General features: G+C 47.1%; 1 protein-coding gene across 3 annotated transcripts in view; it reads right to left on the bottom strand.

Moving 5' to 3' along the window:
* Positions 1-21,611, bottom strand: part of ERLIN1 (ER lipid raft associated 1) — a 104,753-nt gene that overhangs the window by 73,764 nt on the left and 9,378 nt on the right. For 2 of the 3 annotated variants that reach the window (XM_033941507.1, XM_033941508.1), the window contains exon 2: positions 5,066-5,189. In XM_033941507.1, coding sequence (XP_033797398.1) covers positions 5,066-5,178 — 113 coding nt within the window. In that variant the 5' untranslated portion in view covers positions 5,179-5,189. Of the gene's footprint in view, positions 1-5,065; positions 5,190-21,611 lie in introns of those variants that run through there. The other variant, XM_033941510.1, reaches the window with a different exon arrangement.

The raw sequence follows: 21,611 nt of genomic DNA, 5'->3' as shown, positions 1-21,611 counted from the left end.
TCTAGGGCAAACTCGCTGAGCTTGCCTTCAAAACAGAGGAACCAGGCCACACCAATGAAGATCCTATTGCACTAATACAAAGTAAAACATCTGCTGGAGGCAGAGAATATTGTCAAGATTCAGGACTGCACCTATCCTTCTTCTAATGATGACAACACTGGAACTCCATGCTCTCTGCTTCCATCTGTTGGCTGAATGACAACTTACTTGTCTGGACTGGAGTAGCAGAATAGCATTGCAAGGACTACAGGGACCAGACGGGTTACACCTGACCAGAAGAGGGAAGAACGTCCTTGAACACCGTCTACTACACAGGGCTTTAAACTAGGTAAGTTGGGGGAGGGTATGGGCACAAACAACCTACCTGGCGAGCTAAGCTGCCAATACTTTTTTGAGACTAAGGTATGTAAACACCGCAATTCTGGGTCTGGGTCAGGGGCGAGTATACACACTTTTGAGTCTGGGATTGGCTCACATTATAATTCTGGGTCACATTGTAAGTCTGGGTCTAAGGGGAGTACACATTGTAATCCTGGGTCTAGAGGGAGTACACATTGTAATTCTGGGTCCAGCGAGAGAAAACACATTGCAAATTGTACTAAAGGAGTTCAAGTAGCCCAAGTGGGAATACCCCCACAGGGTACACACATTTTTGAGTTTGGGATAGGAACACACTGTAGTTCTGGGTCTGGGGAGTCCAGGATAGGTGTACGTTGTAGCTCTGGGTCTAGGGAAAGTACAAAACATGCGAATAATGCTAAAGGTGTCCAAGTAGCTCAAGCGGGAACATCCCCACTGAGGCGTAACAAACATACAACATGGAGGGCTATGTACGTAAACGCCCACAGTCTTGGAAACAAGATCCTGGAATTAGAAACAGAAATGAGGAATGCCGACCTGGATGTGGTGGCGATATCTGAGACCTGGCTCACGGACTCCCATGGGTGGGACATGGTCATACCGGGTTACAACTTGCTTCGCCGGGACAGGGAGGGCAAAATGGGAGGAGGTGTAGCATTATATACTAAAGATGACATTAAGGTCACCAGAATCACAGATGTCCACTACACTGGGGAATCCCTTTGGGTAAATTTGGCCAGAGAGAAGGACAAATGCCTGTATCTTGGCGTAATATACAGACCCCCAAGACAACAGGATAACCTAAATATGGAATTAATCGGAGATATAGAGAATATCACCTTGCGTGGGGACACAGTATTGTTAGGTGACTTCAACATGCCTGATGTGGATTGGGACACGCTTTCCTCTGCTTCCGGCAGCAGCAGGAGGCTATTAAACTCTATGAAGGGAGCAAGACTCAGGCAACTGGTGTTGGAACCAACAAGGGATCAGGCAATACTGGACCTGATACTTACCAATGGAGAAAGTGTCACAGAGGTCTCGGTGGGCGACACATTGGCCTCCAGTGACCACAACATGGTATGGTTCAATCTCAGGAAAGGTTTCACTAAATCTACCCCACTGACCAAGGTCCTCAAATTCAAGGACACAAACTTCAAAGAAATGGGAGACTTCATTCACCAGGCGCTACAAAGCCAAGAAGAAACCGATAACGTGGAAGAAATGTGGTCGACTTTGAAAGCCACCATAAATCAGTAAGTAAACGGCGAAGGAACAATAAGCCACAGTGGTTCTCTGTGGAGATTTCGGACCTCATCAAGGAGAAGAAAAAAGCATTCATCTCTTACAAACAATCAGGGAAACAGGACTCTATGGAAGTCTATCTGGCCAAGTCAAAAGCCATCAAAACAGCAGTTAGGGAGGCCAAATTCCGCATGGAGGAGTCTCTAGCGAAGAACATCCAGAAAGGAGATAAATCCTTCTTCAGGTATATCAGTGACAGAAATAAGAACTCAGGCAGGATAGTACGTCTTAGGAAACCAGACGGAGACTATGTAGAAGTGGACTCGGAAAAAGCCGTTAAATGAATACTTCTGCTCGGTCTTCACCCGCGAGGCGCCAGGACTCGGCCCTCAGCTACAGACAAGGGTTGACGCAGTTGACCCGTTTAGTAATTTCGAGTTTACACCCAGCGGTGTCTACTGCGAGCTGTCAAAGCTTAAGGTTAACAAGGCAATGGGGCCTGACAACTAGGGTGCTCAGGGAGTTGTGTGATGTCTTGGTGGAACCGCTATCCGCGCTCTTCAATCTCTCCCTTAGTACGGGTAACGTCCCGTTGGACTGGAAGACGGCTAACGTCATTCCACTCCACAAGAAAGGCTCCAAGGTGGAAACAGCAAACTACAGACCGGTGAGTCTCACATCAATAGTGTGCAAACTAATGGAAATTCTAATCAAACGCCAATTGGATACGATCCTGAACGAGGAGAATCTACGGGATCCCCGTCAACATGGATTTACTAAGGGGAGATCCTGCCAATCCAACCTGATCAGCTTCTTTGACTGGATGATGAGGAAGCTGGATGTTGGGGAGTCCCTGGACATCGTATACCTGGACTTCAGTAAAGCATTCGATAGCGTACCACACCACAGATTGCTGAGCAAGATGAGTTCTATAGGATTGGGCGACACATTGATGAAATGGGTTGGGAACTGGCTTGGAGGTAGGCTTCAGAGGGTAGTGGTGAACGGCACCCCCTCCGTAATGACGGAGGTGATCAGTGGAGTGCCGCAGGGCTCGGTCTTGGGCCCGATCCTATTCAACATCTTTATAAGAGACTTGGCAGAAGGGCTGCGAGGCAAAATAACATTATTCGCCGATGACGCCAACTAAGCAATGTAGTGGGCAAAAGCACAACAACAAATTCAATGCCCGACAACATGATGCACAACCTACTCCTACTGAAGCACTGGTCTAGGTCCTGGCAAAGTCATGCACCTGTGCAGCCAAAATCCATGCAAGACTTACATCCTTAATGGTGAGATCCTAACAAGAACTGAAGCAGAACGAGACTTAGGGGTGATCGTCAGTGAGAACATGAAGACTGCCAATCAAGTGGAGCAAGCTTCATCCAAGGCAAGGCAAATCATAGGTTGCATACGCAGGAGTTTCGTCAGCCGTAAGCCTGAAGTCATTATGCCATTGTATAGATCCATGGTGAGGCCCCACCTGGAATACTCTGTGCAATTCTGGAGGCCGCATTACCGTAAGGATGTGCTGAGACTGGAGTCGGTCCAGAGAATGGCCACCCGGATGGTCTCGGGACACAAGGATCTCCCGTACGAGGAACGGCTGGATAAGTTGCAGCTGTATTCACTCGAGGAACGAAGAGAGAGGGGTGACATGATCGAGACATTCAAGTATCTCACGGGCCGCATCGAGGTGGAAGAAGATATCTTCTTTTTCAAGGGTCCCGCGGCAACAAGGGGGCATCCGTGGAAAATCAGGGGCGGGAAACTGCACGGGGACACCAGGAAATTCTTTTTCACTGAAAGGGTGGTTGATCGCTGGAACAGTCTTCCACTTCAGGTTATTGAGGCCAGCAGCGTGCCTGATTTTAAGGCCAAATGGGATAGACACGTAGGATCTATTCACAGAGGTAGGGGAGAGTCATTGGGGTGGGCAGACTAGATGGGCCGTGGCCCTTATCTGCCGTCTATTTCTATGTTTCTAATAAAAAATTAATCCAAATCAGACCCTCAGCACATATTTTTCATTATTCACAGCTGCTCAATTTAGCTATAAACTGTTTTTAAGTGTGACTAGAGCAGTCATTATACTTAACAAAAACAGTTTTCAATATTAGCAAAAATATTTAGGCTGCCATAAAAATTAGGATATTTATAATAAAATCACCTAACATACACATATAGAAATGACATTTTTTTAAATGTCATTCTTACCATAGCATACTACAGATAAAGAATGCTTTTATAACAGGTTCTGAATCAAGACAGATTAAACTACTCTTGAGATTCAAATATTGCTTACCATGAGGACACTTATCTATATCATAATGGCTTGAAGTCTATAAAACCTAGCTGCATCAGGAGGTAAATACTGATTTTTGACCGATTACAAAATCCTCTCTCAAGGGAGATTTGTGCCTTTCTACTGCTGGAAAAGCACTTTCATTTGAGATAGCTTGTTAGAAACAGTCACATAGAGATGCTGACAGCACAAAAAACAGTGTTTTGGATATTGAAACTCTTATAGCAAAAAAATATTAAGATTTTGATGAGGTTTTAAAATTGAGTACTGTATACTATGTTTTACCATTTTTATTGAAATGACTTAGCATTCAGATATGTGTGATGCGAGTAGCCTGAACTGAAATAAATTAAGAGCAGATCTTGACTAGAGACAGGGATCAGAGATGACCCCCTTGACCAATGTTACTTTGACTCTAATGTAGCAATGCTATTGATACAAAATCATCACAACTAAAATAAAATATTAACATAAAACATTTAGCAGTAGGGTAACAACAATATTAATTACAACTTTTATTTGCAATATGTCCAACCACCCGATGATTATGTGATACATTAACCCCTTCCCCCCTCCCTCCCAGTTCTTAGTTAACAAAAAAAGAAAGTACATCCTATAACGAAATTGACCAAGATACCAAGCAAGTTGATGTACTAAGATGATAGTCTACTGACAGGACTGGCTTTAAGCAGGGGCAACAGGAGATGCACAGGGCTCCATCCTGGCATTTTTCCCTGTCTCCAAACCCCCCACTTTATAATAGCATTTCTCCTTACAGGGTTTACGGCAGAGGCAATAATTGGCACAGGCCCTCTGCCACTGACCCTGGAGCCTGTTCTCTGCTGCGTCCTGTTCCTTCTGACATAGTTCCCTCCCTGTTTTCATAAGGGCTGAAAGCAGTAGAAAGCAGACTCCCAGGTCAGCAGCAGACAAATGTGAATAGCTGCCGCTGCCCTGATAACTCTATGGAGAAACACAAATTTTAATGTGAGAAGTATTTGGAGACATGGGAGACAAACCAGACTGCCAGCCCCTCCCCCCAAAAAAACTTCTCTGCAGAGGGCCCTGCAATTGGTAAGGCCAGCCCCGACTATAGATATAAGGAAACAACTTTGCTTTTAAGTGGCTCATAACCAATTCAGAGTACAGTACCTATAATATACTGCAAGATGTCCCTCTTCAATCTTATGAATAGCGGAATGAAGAAGAAGAGCCACTATTCCGGTAACAGCAGCCACCACCACCCCAACTTGTGCCATGGTCATTTTAATTTAACCTGTGAGTAGGGGGAAAATAAAGAACACATTACCTTAAAGTTTCAAACAAATTAATTTATAGTGGAATGTTCTCTAACAAAATCAGATACACCTATATAAACTTGGCATGTAAATAAATTGTATTAGCGCTTATGACTTAAGATTAAACCCCTAGCACCTAGCTAAGCAGCAAAGAACTCATATATGTGTTGCAGAGGACTCCAAAGCATTATGCAAATTTACTCATAATATGTAATAATGTTTAGCTTACAGATGAAAAAGTGAAACTCTTATTAGTGGTGACTAAGGCTCTTTAAACTGGTAAACAATAAACTATATCCTTGCAAACAAATGTTATTGCTGCGAGTGATGCAATGATAACCTCTGATTACAGTCAGGATTATGCTTAAGTACTGAATGCTAGACCATATTTAAAGCTACAGTGCAATGTTAGATTTTTAGTAAAATTACGTAAGTTTTACAAATAGGTGAAGTGGGAAATTATAAATATACCGTATTTTCACGCATATAACGCGCGCGTTATACGCGTTTTTACCTACCGCGCATACCCCTCGCGCGTTATATGCGTGAGCGCGGTATACCAAAGTTTTAAAACATAGTTCCCACCCCGCCCGACGCCCGATTCACCCCCCCAGCAGGACCGCTCGCACCCCCACCCCGAACGACCGCTCGCACGCGCTCCCATCCGCACCCGCATCCACGATCGGAGCAAGAGGGAGCCCAAGCCCTCTTGCCCGGCCGACTCCCCGACGTCCGATACATCCCCCCCCCCGGCAGGACCACTCGCACCCCCACCCCGAACGACCGCTCGCACGCGCTCCCACCCACACCCGCATCCACGATCGGAGCAAGAGGGAGCCCAAGCCCTCTTGCCCGGCCGACTCCCCGACGTCCGATACATCCCCCCCCCCGGCAGGACCACTCGCACCCCCACCCCGAACGACCGCCGACTTCCCGACAATATCGGGCCAGAAGGGAGCCCAAACCCTCCTGGCCACGGCGACCCCCTAACCCCACACCGCACTACATTGCGGGCAGGAGGGATCCCAGGCCCTCCTGCCCTCGACGCAAACCCCCCTCCCCCCCAAGAACCTCCGACCGCCTCCCAGCCGACCCGCGATCCCCCTGGCGACCCCCACGACCCCCCCACCCCCCTTCCCCGTACCTTTGGTAGTTGGGCCAGAAGGGAGCCCAAACCCTCCTGGCCACGGCGACCCCCTAACCCCACCCCGCACTACATTACGGGCAGGAGGGATCCCAGGCCCTCCTGCCCTCGACGCAAACCCCCCTCCCCCCAAAGAACCTCCGACCGCCCCCCAGCCGACCCGCGATCCCCCTGGCGACCCCCACCCCCCTTCCCCGTACCTTTAGTAGTTGGCCGGACAGACGGGAGCCAAACCCGCCTGTCCGGCAGGCAGCCAACGAAGGAATGAGGCCGGATTGGCCCATCCATCCTAAAGCTCCGCCTACTGGTGGGGCCTAAGGCGCGTGGGCCAATCAGAATAGGCCCTGGAGCCTTAGGTCCCACCTGGGGGCGCGGCCTGAGGCACATGGGCCCAACCCGACCATGTGCCTCAGGCCGCGCCCCCAGGTGGGACCTAAGGCTCCAGGGCCTATTCTGATTGGCCCACGCGCCTTAGGCCCCACCAGTAGGCGGAGCTTTAGGATGGATGGGCCAATCCGGCCTCATTCCTTCGTTGGCTGCCTGCCGGACAGGCGGGTTTGGCTCCCGTCTGTCCGGCCAACTACTAAAGGTACGGGGAAGGGGGGTGGGGGGGTCGTGGGGGTCGCCAGGGGGATCGCGGGTCGGCTGGGGGGCGGTCGGAGGTTCTTGGGGGGGAGGGGGGTTTGCGTCGAGGGCAGGAGGGCCTGGGATCCCTCCTGCCCGTAATGTAGTGCGGGGTGGGGTTAGGGGGTCGCCGTGGCCAGGAGGGTTTGGGCTCCCTTCTGGCCCAACTACCAAAGGTACGGGGAAGGGGGGTGGGGGGGTCGTGGGGGTCGCCAGGGGGATCGCGGGTCGGCTGGGGGGCGGTCGGAGGTTCTTGGGGGGGAGGGGGGTTTGCGTCGAGGGCAGGAGGGCCTGGGATCCCTCCTGCCCGTAATGTAGTGCGGGGTGGGGTTAGGGGGTCGCCGTGGCCAGGAGGATTTGGGCTCCCTCCTGGCCCGATATTGTTGGGGAGTCGGCGGTCCTTCGGGGGGGGGGGGGAGGGATGTATCGGACGTCGGGGGGGGGCATCAGGCTTTCAGGATGGGGACAGACCTTCAAGGGGGGACAGTGCACGGAAGTAAGGGGGGGTGAACGGAAAGTCGGGACAGCGCACGGAAAGTCAGGGCGGGCGAAAGGAGCGTCGGGCAGCATGCGCGGTATACCCGTGAGCGCGGTATATCAAAGTTTTTGTGCAAATCATCGTGATTTCTGCGCGCTATATCCGTGTGCGCGTTTTATACGGGTGCGTGTTATTTGCGTGAAAATACGGTAATACTACAAATGACTCCATTTGTGTGAAGCTGAGAGTCTACTCAAATGGAAGAAAAGCCTCAGGTTTTATGGACAGAGCCCAAGCTCAAACCAACACAACCATCACATCATTGGCAAAAATTTCCAGAGTGATGGTCTGCTATTGAGGTATAAAAATGTTAAGGACTGAGATTTTATGCAGCTAAAACAACTGTGATTGTATAAAGCAGTCCGATATGTTGCCGACGTTTCATGGCACTAAGCCGTTTCTTCAGGGCTTATCGACCTCACTTTGATTCTCACAGAGCTGGGGCAGGAAGAGAGTCACAGAGACAGAAAGAAAAGAGGAGGCAAGGATAGAGAAAGAGACACAGACAGACAGAAAGAAAAGGGGAGGCAGGAAGAAAGAAAGAAAAGGGGAGGCAGGGAGAGAGAGAGACAGAGAGAGAAAAGAGGAGGAAGAGAGAAGAGAGAGAGACAGAGACAGAGAGAAAAGAGGAGGCAGAGAGAGAGAGACAGAGACAGAGAGAAAAGAGGAGGCAGAGAGAGAGACAGAGACAAAAGAGGAGGCAGAGAGAGAGAGACAGAGACAGAGAGAAAAGAGGAGGCAGAGAGAGAGAGAGACAGAGAGAAAAGAGGAGGCAGAGAGAGAGAGAGAGAGAGAGAAAAGAGGAGGCAGAGAGAGAGAGAGACAGAGAGAAAAGAGGAGGCAGAGAGAGAGAGACAGAGAGAAAAGAGGAGGCAGAGAGAGAGAGACAGAGACAGAGAGAAAAGAGGAGGCAAAGAGAGAGAGACAGAGAGAAAAGGGGAGGCAGAGAGAGAGACAGACAGAAAGAAAAGGGGAGGCAGAGAGAGAGACAGACAGAGAGAAAAGAGGAGGCAGAGAGAGAGAGACAGAGAGAAAAGAGGAGGCAGAGAGAGAGACAGACAGAAAGAAAAGGGGAGGCAGAGAGAGAGAGACAGAGAGAAAAGAGGAGGCAGAGAGAGAGACAGACAGAAAGAAAAGGGGAGGCAGAGAGAGAGAGAGAAAGAGAGAAAATAGGAGGCAGAGAGAGAGACAGACAGAAAGAAAAGGGGAGGCAGAGAGAGAAAGAGAGAAAAGAGGAGGCAGAGAGAGAGACAGAAAGAAAAAGGGAGGCAGAGAGAGAGAGAGAAAGAAAGACAGACAGAAAGAAAAAGGGAGGCAGGGAAAGAGAGAGAGAGAGAAAGACAGCCAGAAAGAAAAGGGGAGGCAGAGATAGAGAGAAAGAAAAAGAGGGAGGCAGAGCAAGAGAGAAAGACAGACAGAAAGAATGAGGGAGGCAGAGAGAGAGCGAAAGACAGACAAAGAAAAGGGGAGGCAGAGAGAAAGAAAGACAGACAAAAAGGGAGGCAGGGAGACAGGAAAAAGCACACATAGATAAAGAAAAGGGGAGGCAGGGAGAGAGAGAGAGAGACAGAAAGAAAAGGGGAGGCAGGGAGAGACAGACAGACAGAAAGAAAAGGGGAGGCAGGGAGAGAGAGAAAGACAGACAGAAAGAAAAGGGGAGGTAGGGGGAGAGAGAGAAAGACAAACAGAAAGAAAAGGGGAGGTAGGGAGAGAGAGAGAAAGAAAGACAGAAAAGGGGAGGTAGGGAGAGAGAGAGAAAGAAAGACAGACAGACAGAAAAGGGGAGGTAGGGAGAGAGAGAGAGAGAAAGAAAGACAGACAGAAAAGGGGAGGTAGGGAGAGAGAGAGAGAGAAAGAAAGACAGACAGAAAAGGGGAGGTAGGGAGAGAGAGAGAGAGAAAGACAGACAGAAAAGGGGAGGTAGGGAGAGCGAGAGAGAGAGAGAAAGACAGACAGAAAAGGGGAGGTAGGGAGAGCGAGAGAGAGAGAGAAAGACAGACAGACAGAAAAGGGGAGGTAGGGAGAGCGAGAGAGAGAGAGAAAGACAGACAGACAGAAAAGGGGAGGTAGGGAGAGAGAGAAAGACAAACAGAAAGAAAAGGGGAGGTAGGGAGAGAGAGAGAGAGAAAGAAAGACAGACAGACAGAAAAGGGGAGGTAGGGAGAGCGAGAGAGAGAGAGAAAGACAGACAGACAGAAAAGGGTTGGTAGGGAGGGAGAGAGAGAGAGAGAAAGAAAGACAGACAGACAGAAAAGGGTTGGTAGGGAGAGAGAGAGAAAGACAGACAGACAGAAAAGGGTTGGTAGGGAGAGAGAGAGAGAGAGAAAGACAGACAGACAGAAAAGGGTTGGTAGGGAGAGAGAGAGAGAGAGAGAAAGACAGACAGACAGAAAAGGGTTGGTAGGGAGAGAGAGAGAGAGAGAAAGACAGACAGACAGAAAAGGGTTGGTAGGGAGAGAGAGAGTGAGAAAGAAAGACAGACAGAAAAGGGCGAAAGAAAGACAGACAGACAGAAAGAAAGAAAGAGGTTGGCAGGGAGAGAGGCAGAGAGAGAGAGGCAGGGAGAGAGAGACAGACAGACAGAAAGAAAAGGGGAAGCAGAGAGAGAAAGACAGACAGAAAGAAAGAAAAGGGGAGGCAGGGAGAGAGAGAGAAAGAAAGACAGACAGAAAGAAATGGGGAGGCAGGGAGAGAGAGAGAAAGAGAGACAGAAAGAAAAGGGGGGCAGTGCGAGAGAGAGAGAAAGAAGGAAGCAGTGCGAGAGAGAAAGACAGAAAGAAAATGGAGGCAGGGAGAGAGAGAGACAGACAGACAGAAAGAAAAGGGGAGGCATGGAGAAAGAAAGAAAGACATACAGAAAGAAAGAGGAAGGCAGGGCGAGAGAGAAAGACAGACAGAAAGAAAGAGGGAGGCAGGGCGAGAGAGACAGACAGACAGAAAGAAAGAAAGAGGGAGGCAGGGCGAGAGAGAAAGACAGACAGAAAGAAAGAAAGAGGGAGGCAGGGCGAGAGAGAAAGACAGACAGAAAGAAAGAAAGAGGGAGGCAGGGCGAGAGAGAAAGACAGACAGAAAGAAAGAAAGAGGGAGGCAGGGCGAGAGAGAAAGACAGACAGAAAGAAAGAAAGAGGGAGGCAGGGCGAGAGAGAAAGACAGACAGAAAGAAAGAAAGAGGGAGGCAGGGCGAGAGAGAAAGACAGACAGAAAGAAAGAAAGAGGGAGGCAAGCAAGAGAGAAAACAGACAGAAAGAAAGAGGGAGGCAAGCAAGAGAGAAAACAGACAGAAAGAAAGTGAGGCAGGGAGAGAGAGCGAAAGACAGACAGGCAAAGAAAAGGGATGGCAGAGAGAAAGACAGACAGAAAGAAAAGGGGAGGCAGGGAGAGAGGAAAAGACAGACAGAAAGAAAAGGGGAGGCAGGGAGAGAGAGAGAGAAAGACAGACAGAAAGAAAAGGGGAGGCAGGGAGAGAGAGAGAGAAAGACAGACAGAAAGAAAAGGGGAGGCAGGGAGAGAGAGAGAGAAAGACAGACAGAAAGAAAAGGGGAGGCAGGGAGAGAGAGAGAGAAAGACAGACAGAAAGAAAAGGGGAGGCAGGGAGAGAGAGAGAGAAAGACAGACAGAAAGAAAAGGGGAGGCAGGGAGAGAGAGAGAGAAAGACAGACAGAAAGAAAAGGGAAGACAGGGAGAGAGAAAGACAGGCAGGGAGAGAGAAAGAGAGAAAGACAGACAGAAAGAAAAGTGGAGGCAGGGGGAGAGAGAGAAAAGAAAGACAGACAGAAAGAAAAGGGGAGGCAGGGAGACAGAGAGAGAAAGAGGGAGGCAGGGAGAGAGAGAAAGAGGGAGGCAGGGAGAGAGAAAGAGGGAGGCAGGGAGAGAGAAAGAGGGAGGCAGGGCGAGAGAGAGAGAGAGAGAGAAAGAGGGAGGCAGGGCGAGAGAGAGAAAGAGAGAGAAAGAGGGAGGCAGGGCGAGAGAGAGAGAGAGAGAGAAAGAGGGAGGGAGGCAGGGCGAGAGAGAAAGAGAGAGAAAGAGAGAGAAAGAGGGAGGGAGGCAGGGCGAGAGAGAGAGAGAAAGAGGGAGGGAGGCAGGGCGAGAGAGAGAGAGAAAGAGGGAGGGAGGCAGGGCGAGAGAGAGAGAGAAAGAGGGAGGGAGGCAGGGCGAGAGAGAGAGAGAAAGAGGGAGGCTGGGCGAGAGAGAGAGAGAAAGAGGGAGGCATGGCGAGAGAGAGAGAGAAAGAGGGAGGCAGGGAGAGAGAAAGAGGGAGGCAGGGAGAGAGAAAGAGGGAGGCAGGGAGAGAGAAAGAGGGAGGCAGGGAGAGAGAAAGAGGGAGGCAGGGCGAGATATACAGACAGAAAGAAAGAATGAGGGAGGCAGTGCGAGAGAGCAAAAGAAAGAGGGAGGCAGGGCGAGAGAGCAAAAGAAAGACAGACAGAAAGAAAGAAAGAGGTTGGCAGGGAGAGAAGCAGAGAGAGAGAGGCAGGGAGAGAGAGAGAGAGACAGACAGAAAGAAAGAAAAGGGGAGGCAGGGAGAGAGAGAGAAAGAAAGACAGACAGAAAGAAATGGGGAGGCAGGGAGAGAGAGAAAGAGAGACAGAAAGAAAAGGGGGGCAGGGAGAGAGAGAGAAAGAGACAGAAAGAAAAGAGGAGGCAGGGAGAGAGAGAGACAGACAGACAGACAGAAAGAAAAGGGGAGGCATAGAGAGAGAAAGAGACAAAAGGGGAGGCAGGGAGAGAGGAAAAGGCAGACAGAGATAATGAAAAGGGGAGGCAGGGTGAGAGAAAAAGGCAGACAGAGATAATGAAAAGGGGAGGCAGGGAGAGAGAAAAAGAAAGGCAGACAGACAGAAAGAAATGGGAAGGTAGGGAGAGAGAGAAAGAAAGACAAAGAAAAGGGGAGGCAGGGAGAGAGAGAAAAATAAAGACAGACAAAAGGGAAGGCAGGGAGAGAGAGAGAAAGACAGACAGAAAGAAAAGGGGAGGCAGGGAGAGAGAGAGAGAAAGAAGGAAGCAGTGCGAGAGAGAAAGACAGAAAGCAAAGGGGAGGCAGGGAGAGAGAGAGAGAAAGAAGGAGGCAGTGCGAGAAAGACAAAGAAAAGGGGAGGCAGGGAGAGACAGACAGACAGAAAGAAAGAAAAGGGGAGGTAGGGAGAGAGAGAGAAAGAAAGACAGACAGACAAAGAAAAGGGGAGGCAGAGAGAGAGAGAGAAAGAAAGAAAGAGAGACAAAGAAAAGGGGAGGCAGAGAGAGAGAAAGAAAGAGACAGGCAAAGGAAAGGGGAGGCAGAGAGAGAGAGAAAGAAAGAAAGAGACAGGCAAAGGAAAGGGGAGGTAGAGAGAGAGAGAGAAAGACAGACAAAAGGGGAGGCAGGTAGAGAGGAAAAGGCAGACAGAGATAAAGAAAAGGGGAGGCAGGGAGAGAGAGAGAGAAAGAAAAGGGGAGGCAGGGAGAGAGAGAGAAAGACAGACAGAAAGAAAAGGGGAGGCAGAGAGAAAGAAAGACAGACAGACAGACAAAGAAAAGGGGAGGCAGAGAGAGAGAAAGAAAGACAGACAGACAGACAAAGAAAAGGGGAGGCAGAGAGAGAGAAAGAAAGACAGACAGACAAAGAAAAGGGGAGGCAGAGAGAGAGAAAGAAAGACAGACAGACAGACAAAGAAAAGGGGTGGCAGAGAGAGAGAAAGAAAGACAGACAAAAGGGGAGGCAGGGAGAGAGGAAAAAGCAGACAGAGATAAAGAAAAGGGGATGCATGGAGAGAGAAAAAGACAGACAGACATAGAAAAGGGGAGGCAGAGAGAGAGAGAGAAAAAGAAAGACAGACAGACAAAGAAAAGGGGAGGCAGAGAGAGAGAGAAAGAAAGACAGACAAAAGGGGAGGCAGGGAGAGAGGAAAAGGCAAACAGAGATAAAGAAAAGGGGAGGCAGGGAGAGAGAAAAAGAAAGATAGACAGAAAGAAAAGGGGAGGTAGGGAGAGAGAGAGAAAGAAAGACAGACAAAAGGGGAGGCAGGGAGAGAGAAAAAGGCAGACAGATAAAGAAAAGGTGAGGCAGGGAGAGAGAAAAAGAAAGAAAGAAAGACAGACAGACAGAAAAGGGGAGGCAGGGAGAGAGAGCGAGTGAAAGACAGGGAGGCAGGGAGAGAGAAAGAAAAAAAGGGGAGGCAGGGAGAGAGAGCGAGTGAAAGACAGGGAGGCAGGGAGAGAGAAAGAAAAGGGGAGGCAGGGATAGAGAAGAAAGAAAGAAAAGGGGGGGAGGGATAGAGAAAGAAAGAGACAGAAAGAAAAGGGGAGGCAGGGAGAGAAAAAGAAAGGGGGAGGCAGGTAGAGAGAAAGAAAAGGGGCAGCAGGGAGAGAGAGTGAGTGAAAGACAGGGAGGCAGGGAGAGAGAAAGAAAGAAAGAAAAGGGGGGGCAGGGATAGAGAAAGAAAGAGACATAAAGAAAAGGGGAGGCAGGAAGAGAAAGAAAGAGAGAAAAGGGGGGGCAGGGATAGAGAAAGAAAGAGACAGAAAGAAAAGGGGAGGCAGGGAGAAAAAAAGAAAGGGGGAGGCAGGGAGAGAGAAAGAAAGAGACAGAAAGAAAGGGAAAAAAGGGGAGGCAGGCAGGGAGAAAGAAAGAAAAGGGGAGGCAGGGAGAGAGAAAGAAAGGGGGAGGCAGGAAGAGAGAGAGAAAGACAGACAGAAAAAAGGAATGGGAGGGCTGGAAGAAAGAAAGAAAGAGAAAGAAAAGGGGAGGCAGGGAGAGACAAAGACAGAGACAGAAAGAAAGAAAAGGGGAGGCAGGGAGAGACAAAGACAGAGACAGAAAGAAAGAAAAGGGGAGGCAGGGAGAGACAAAGACAGAGACATAAAGAAAGAAAAGGGGAGGCAGGGAGAGACAAAGACAGAGACAGAAAGAAAGAAAAGGGGAGGCAGGGAGAGACAAAGACAGAGACAGAAAGAAAGAAAAGGGGAGGCAGAGAGAGACAAAGACAGAGACAGAAAGAAAGAAAAGGGGAGGCAGGGAGAGACAAAGACAGAGACAGAAAGAAAGAAAAGGGGAGGCAGGGAGAGACAAAGACAGAGACAGAAAGAAAGAAAAGGGGAGGCTGGGAGAGACAAAGACAGAGACAGAAAAAAAGAAAAGGGGAGGCAGGGAGAGACAAAGAGAGACAGAAAGAAAGAAAAGGGGAGGCAGGGAGAGACAAAGACAGACAGAAAGAAAGAAAAGAGGAGGCAGGGAGAGACAAAGACAGAGACAGAAAGAAAGAAAAGGGGAGGCAGGGAGAGACAAAGAGACAGAAAGAAAGAAAAGGGGAGGCAGGGAGAGACAAGACAGAGACAGAAAGAAAGAAAAGGGGAGGCAGGGAGAGAAAAAAATAGAAAGGGGGCAGGGAGAGAGAAAGATAGATAGAAAGGGGGAAAGGGGAAGTAGGCTGCATCGGAGAAGCAGGGTGGCTTGGGGGTGCAGGGAGAGAGAAAGAAAGGATGGACTCATGGAGGGACAGAGAAAGATGTTGGTTGGGGAAGGAAATGAGGTCTGGAGAAGAGGAAGCATGCAGGAGGCAAAAAGAAGGAAAGAAATATTGGATGCAAAGTAAAAAGGAAGTCCAACCAGAAACTACTTAAATCACCAGACAAAGGGATTTAAAATTATTTTATTTTCAATTTAGTGATCGAAATGTGTCAGTTTTGAGAATTTATATCTGCTGTATGTACATGAAAAATGAAAGGAAAAAATTTCATTACAATTAGTAAAGGGGGCAGGATCTGGGGCAGAACTTTTGGATGGGTTTAGGGCAGAGCTTGGGAGGTCTGTGGTTGGGGGTACTTAGCTTGAAGTAGTTGAGAAACACTGCTGTAGGCAATCAGCCGCCACCAGTGTTTCTCCTCCCCTCTTCCCTGCTGGCACCCCCTACTGGCGTCTCAGGGCCCATCTGGAAGGCCTCTATGCATATGTCAATATGATGATGTTGTGCATGCACGTGATGTCATCACGGCAACATCCACGCACTTCTAAGTGCCTTGAGCCGTGGCCACTACCTGCGGCCCTCGCTACATTTTCCGACTTCGTTTTGACCCCGGATCATTTTTGAGTTGTGCAGGCCTGTTGTAGAGGAAGGTTGCACAATTACAATAGGGAAAAGAGTTATATGTATTGTTACAAGTAGTTTATGCAATATGTAAATTTTTTAGGAAATGAATTCCATTAATTCATTCATAATGTCACGGGTAATTTTTCTATCTAGAAGATATTATCACAGATGCTTTGTTTTGCATTTCTCAAAACTGTGTATTTGTGTCTGCAGAGTTACACATGCTTGTACACAGCAAAATGTTATAAAATATACAGGTTTGAGAAAAAGGCATTAGCCCCATTGTTCTTTTGCAAATTGATGTACAGTATACAGAATGAACCCTTTGCCTCTTAAGTGCTAAGCTTATTTAGTATATCTGCACAAGGAGCTAAGTTTGAGGAGGGAGGAGCAAGCAGAAAAGCTTGTTTTTCTTTTTCAGATTATGAACAAACAAGAAGATGAGTGAGCTACAGAAGACAGTGTTTTAAGTTTTTCATGTGTGGACCTGGCTGATAATCAAACCGAGTTTCTAGACATGTCACAAGACTTTTTATGCCTCTGAATGTCGCTGTGCATCTAGAGCATAAGGGGCATATCTGGAGGAGTGGTTAGGGCAGTATGTGGGTGGGATGTGGCCAACCTAGACTTAATCGGCCTGCAGGGATAATAGAATATTTGGCTCATAGACAGTAACGCGGAAGACAAAGGCGCGCGCTGACAACTGAGCACAAGACGGAGGTGCGCGCCGAAGAAAAAGACTGTTTTTAGGGGCTGCGATGGGGGGTTTTGTTGGGGAGCCCCCCCCACTTTACTTAATACAGATTGCGGCGGCGTTGTGGGGGGTTTGTGGGGTTGTAACCCCCCACATTTTAGTGAAAACGTAACTTTTTCCCTAAAAACAGGGGAAAAGTTAAGTTTTTAGTAAAATGTGGAGGGTTACAACCCCCCAAACCCCCCCACAACGCGGCGCGATCTGTATAAAGTAAAGTGGGGGGGATCCCCCCCACACCCTCTGTCGTAGCCCCTAAAAACAGTCTTTTACTTCAGCGCACGCCTCCGCGCTTTGCTCAGTTGCCTGCTCACGCTTTTGTCCCGGCGCGCTTTTGACCTGACACCGAATGTTTTACTAGACATCCTGGACGAAACTTGAATGTTGTGAGTTAGATGATATAAAAACAAGTATAAGTGCCAAAAAGGTATCCAAAGTGAACAGATAACCACTGTAGAGACAAAGTAAAGACCCACACACACTCCCCCAGGGTTCACTGATCCCATCACATCCCCCACAAAGATCAGAATAAAAAAGTACATATCTGTCTCCAGAACATCAATACCTGGTATAGAAAGACTAATAGAGTTGCAAACAGGTGTCTTAAATATTATTGCCTGGGGAGTAGGCTAGTGAACCAGAAAGAGGATCCAGGCCCATAAGCCACTCTAACCATTACATTTATGATGGAACATGTGCGCCCACCAAAACCCTACTCTATTGCCATATACAGTGGTATGCAAAAGTCCTGCATCATTTGACTTGCTTGATGCATTTTAAGCTATGTAACCATTTGTTAAGTATTATCGGATTTAATTTTCCATTCTATTATCATATGTTCAGTTACTGTACATGTATATTTGATAAAGATGTGCCTTTAAATAAATTTTCAGTCCAGAGAAATATTGTTGAACATTAGCAATGATAATGCATTGTGCTTGTATGGCTGTATGATATTAAATTGTAGTAACAAGATTCTGTTATATTACTATTAGTTTTACTTTTATTTCTTTAGTTAGCCCTGAATACGGATGTTTTGTCCTGTGTACTGCTTTCAATATTTGATTGGCCAGCCTTTGTTCTTGCGGACAGGCTGACACTTTTCTAGCATAGAGAGGATCAGCTTCACCAGATGCTCGTGGGCGATAATCCTATTCCAAGCTTCAATCAATGACACAATCAGCCCTTGCTTCGTTGTTGGCTGGGGTTTTTTTTTTTTTTTAAATATTTCCAGTGACAGCTTGTGCCACAGGTTCTCAATTGGATTGCGATCTGGTGACTGAGCAGGCCAATCAATCATCTTCACTCCTTTCTTTCTTATCTATTCGAGTACAGTTTTTGCTTGATGACATGGTGCATTATCATCTTGAAAGAAGTAATCACCAGGAAAGAAATTCTCTGCTGAAGACAACATGCGTTTCTGCGGGATTTCAATGTGCTTCACTGCATTCACCATGCCCTCTACAATATGAAGCCGACCAACACCACTTGCCACCATATATCCCCCCATGACCTTTGTAGGATGCTTAACTGACAGGTTAAGGAATTCATGCTTGAATTCTCCTGGATATCTGCATACATACGTTCTGCACTGATCACCCAAGATGCAGAAAGTGCTCTCATCACTAAATAACATCTTCTCTGACATTTCCTTTGTTCACTTGCCGTATTGCACAGCCCATGCCATTCTTTGCTTGCTTTGCTGCACAGTCAGTAGTGGTTTTATCCTAGCTTTACATCCTCTCAAACCAAATTCCAGGAACCTACGCCTCACTGTGCTTATACTAACCATGGCTGAGCACTTGTCCTGCCAGTCTCTCAGCAACGGAGGCGACGACTGCTTCCAAAAGATGTGTTTCTCAACACTCAATCTTGTCTGTAACTTGTCTTTCTTGATCGACCTGAATGCTGTCTATCCTGTGTTCCTCCTGTATCCTTCTTCTGAAGTAACCTGATCACTGTACTTTCATTGTATCCCACCCTCTGTGCAATCTGCCTGCATGAATATCCCTCTTCATCAAGAGCCATTATTCGAACCTGGTCTTCCTTTGACAAAAACTGAAATTTGGACTTCATTGCTATTGATGTTGCTGGTCAATCAGTTTGAACGATACCAGCTGCAGGAATCCCAGAAATGTATACTTCCCACCATGTAGTGAAGCTTAATGCTGATTGGCTGCAAAAATAAAATTTCTGATTTGCTGCAAATACTACACTGCTGATTGATGAATTTCGATTCGATTTTCACACTAATTCTTATTCCAGTTATCAAAATCATTCTGATCAATCTGATGCAACTGAATAGTCAGTTATTATGGAAGTACCAGAAATTGCATGAAATTACAGTAAAACCTTGGTTTGCGAGCATAATTTATTCCAGAAGCATGCTCGTAATCCAAAGCACTCGTATATCAAAGCGAATTTCCCTATAGGAAATGATGGAAACTCAGACGATGCGTTCCACAACCCAAAAACTTTAATTCAAAATATTGTATGCTGTGAGCGCTTGAGCTATGGGTAAATTGGGTGTGTCACTTCTATTATGTTCAGCCGCGCTCGGCGTAAGATGCGCATGTCGTGCATGCTTGAACTGTGGGTAAATTGGGCGTGACATTTTTATTTCGTTCAGCTGTGCTCAGCGTAAAATGTGTGCGCTTCACCTGTGGGTTCTGATAACATGACACAAGATATGCGCTTGTACAGTATGAAAATTCCTCCAAAACCTGAGTGATACGTAAAGGATAGAAACATCAAATACAAGGATACAACATAAAAACACAAAGATCGACAGTTGATATAGAAACAAGATGGCAGACAAAGGCCAAATGGCCCATCTAGTCTGCCAATCTGCGGTAACCATTTATCTCTTCCTCTAAGACAGGGGTGTCAAACACAATCACATTAAGGGGCCAAAATCCAAAACACAGACTATGTCACGGGCCAAACCCTGCCCTTCTCCAATTTCTGCCCCAGCCCCCATAACAGTACTAATTAACACTTTTTTCCATTCATTTTTCATATATACACACACAATATAATCTTATTAACAACACATAATGGTTAACCACAAAATTAAACTACACAAAACACACTGTATGCTTCTCAACATTCATTCCTATCAGAACACAGATAACCCCTATGCAAATACGGGACCAAAAACTAAAAGTACTAATATATAAAAACAAACCATAAGATTTTAGACTCTGTATGTTGTACAACCCCAGAGAAAACGAAACAAATGCATTTCTTCCTGAACAGTGCAAAATCTAGACAGCAGATGTAAATTCTCAAAATTGACACAATTCAATCACTAAATTGAAAATAAAATCATTCCCCCTATCTTTGTTGTCTCCCTCCCTTCATGCTGTGCCTCAATTAGGTGCCTCCCTCTGGCGGTGTCTTACCTTCTGGCCTGCTCCCCGTCTGGCCGTTTTATGCTGCCCGTGGTGCGATGTGCATTTCATTGCCGCCCCCGGTGTTATCTTCTGGCCGGCTCCCACTTCCTCACTGCCGCAGTGTGCACAAAGCCACGTGCGGTGGTTCCTCGCATGTCCCGCCCCCTCATCAGGAAGCCTTCCCTCTGACGTTTGCAGTGAGGAGAAAGGTGCCAACAAGAAGATAACACTGGGGGTGGCAATGAAAACACATTGATCACACCACAGACCGTATAAAACAGCCAGGCAGGCTAAATTCTGCCCGCGGGCCTTGAGTTTGGTGCCTGTGCTCTAAGAGATTCCACATGCCTATCCCACACCTTGAATTCAGGCAGTCTCTGTCTCCACCACTTCCTACGGGAGACTGTTCCATATATCTACCACCCTTTCTGTAAAAAAAAAAAAAAAAAAGGATTTCCTTAGATTACTCCCGAACCTATCACCTCTTAACTTCATCCTATGCCCTTTCATTCCAGAGCTTCCTTTCAAATGAGAGACTTGACTCATGCGCATTTACGCCATGTAGGTATTTAAACATCTCTAAAATATCTCCCTTTTCCCGCCTTTCCTCTAAAGTATACATATTGAGAGCTTTAAGTCTGTCCCCATACACCTTATGACGAAGACTAGGCACCATTTTAGTAGCCTTTCTCTGGACCGACTCCATCCTTTTTATATCTTTTTGAAGGTACGGTCTCCAGAATTGTACACAATATTCTAAATGAGGCCTCACCAGAGTCTTATACAGGGGCATCAATACCACCTTTTCCCTACTGGCCATACCTCTTCCTATGCACCCTAGCATCCTTCTACCTTTCGCCATCACATTTTCAACCTGTTTGGCCACCTTAAGATCATCACATACAAGTCCCGTTCTTCTGTCATGCACATAAGTTCTTCACCCCTAAATTGTACCGTTCCTTTGGGTTTTTGCAGCCCAAATGCATGACCTTGCATTTCTTAGCTGCCAAATTTCAGATCATTCTTCAAGCTTCACCAGGACTTTCTTCATGTTATTCACACCATCTGGGGTGTCTAATTCTATTGCAGATTTTGGTATCATCCGCAAAAAGGCAAAACTTACCCGACAGCCCTTCAGCAATATTGTTTATAAAAATGTTAAAAAGAACAGGCCCAAGAACAGAACCTTGAGGCACACCACTGGCAACATCCCTTTCCTCTGAGCGATCTCTCTGTCGTCTTCCAGACTTGTATCTACCTGTCATACCAGCAGCATGAGAAGAAGCAGTCACTAACAGAAACAAAAGGATTTAGTTTTAAGTAAAATGAAACAGATAAGAAAGTAAACGCCAATATTTTACATTCATTGTTGCTTATACAAGCCTTGTCATTTTCTTTCCTGCTCCATGTAAAATTCCGTCCCAGCTTGCATTTAATCATGGAAACAGCATGTATACAAACCACTGCAACATAAACATTCAGGAAACCCCATTATCAGCGCCTGTTTTCAGCAAAGGCATACAATTCTAAGCCAAGAACAAGAAAGTTCTTTTATACTTTGCAATTCATAACACAAGATAAAAAATGGGGAACTTGAAGTCTGTTACTGAAAACTTCAGTAATTTACTAACCTTTTGTTTTTAGCATAGTTTAAGTTCTGTATCCCTTCCCCAACTCTTATCCTCTCTTAAAGACTACTTTGTCCACATCTGTCCTCTTCACTCGCTTTCTGATTCCCACAACTAGCAAGACAGATGGGAATGACATTTTTCCACTAGGAAGGACAGAAACTTGTCTAGCATGAGATGTCAATACTACTAAAAGCCCATCTGTAACCTCTTCTCTAGACTGCTGTGGGCTATTCCCCAAGTACTGCACCAATCCC

The sequence above is a fragment of the Geotrypetes seraphini genome, chromosome 4 (assembly GCF_902459505.1).
Source record: "Geotrypetes seraphini chromosome 4, aGeoSer1.1, whole genome shotgun sequence".
Taxonomy (NCBI): Eukaryota; Metazoa; Chordata; class Amphibia; order Gymnophiona; family Dermophiidae; genus Geotrypetes; species Geotrypetes seraphini.
The sequence above is the reverse complement of the archived record's forward strand: the minus strand, read 5'-3'. Positions and strand labels throughout refer to the sequence as shown.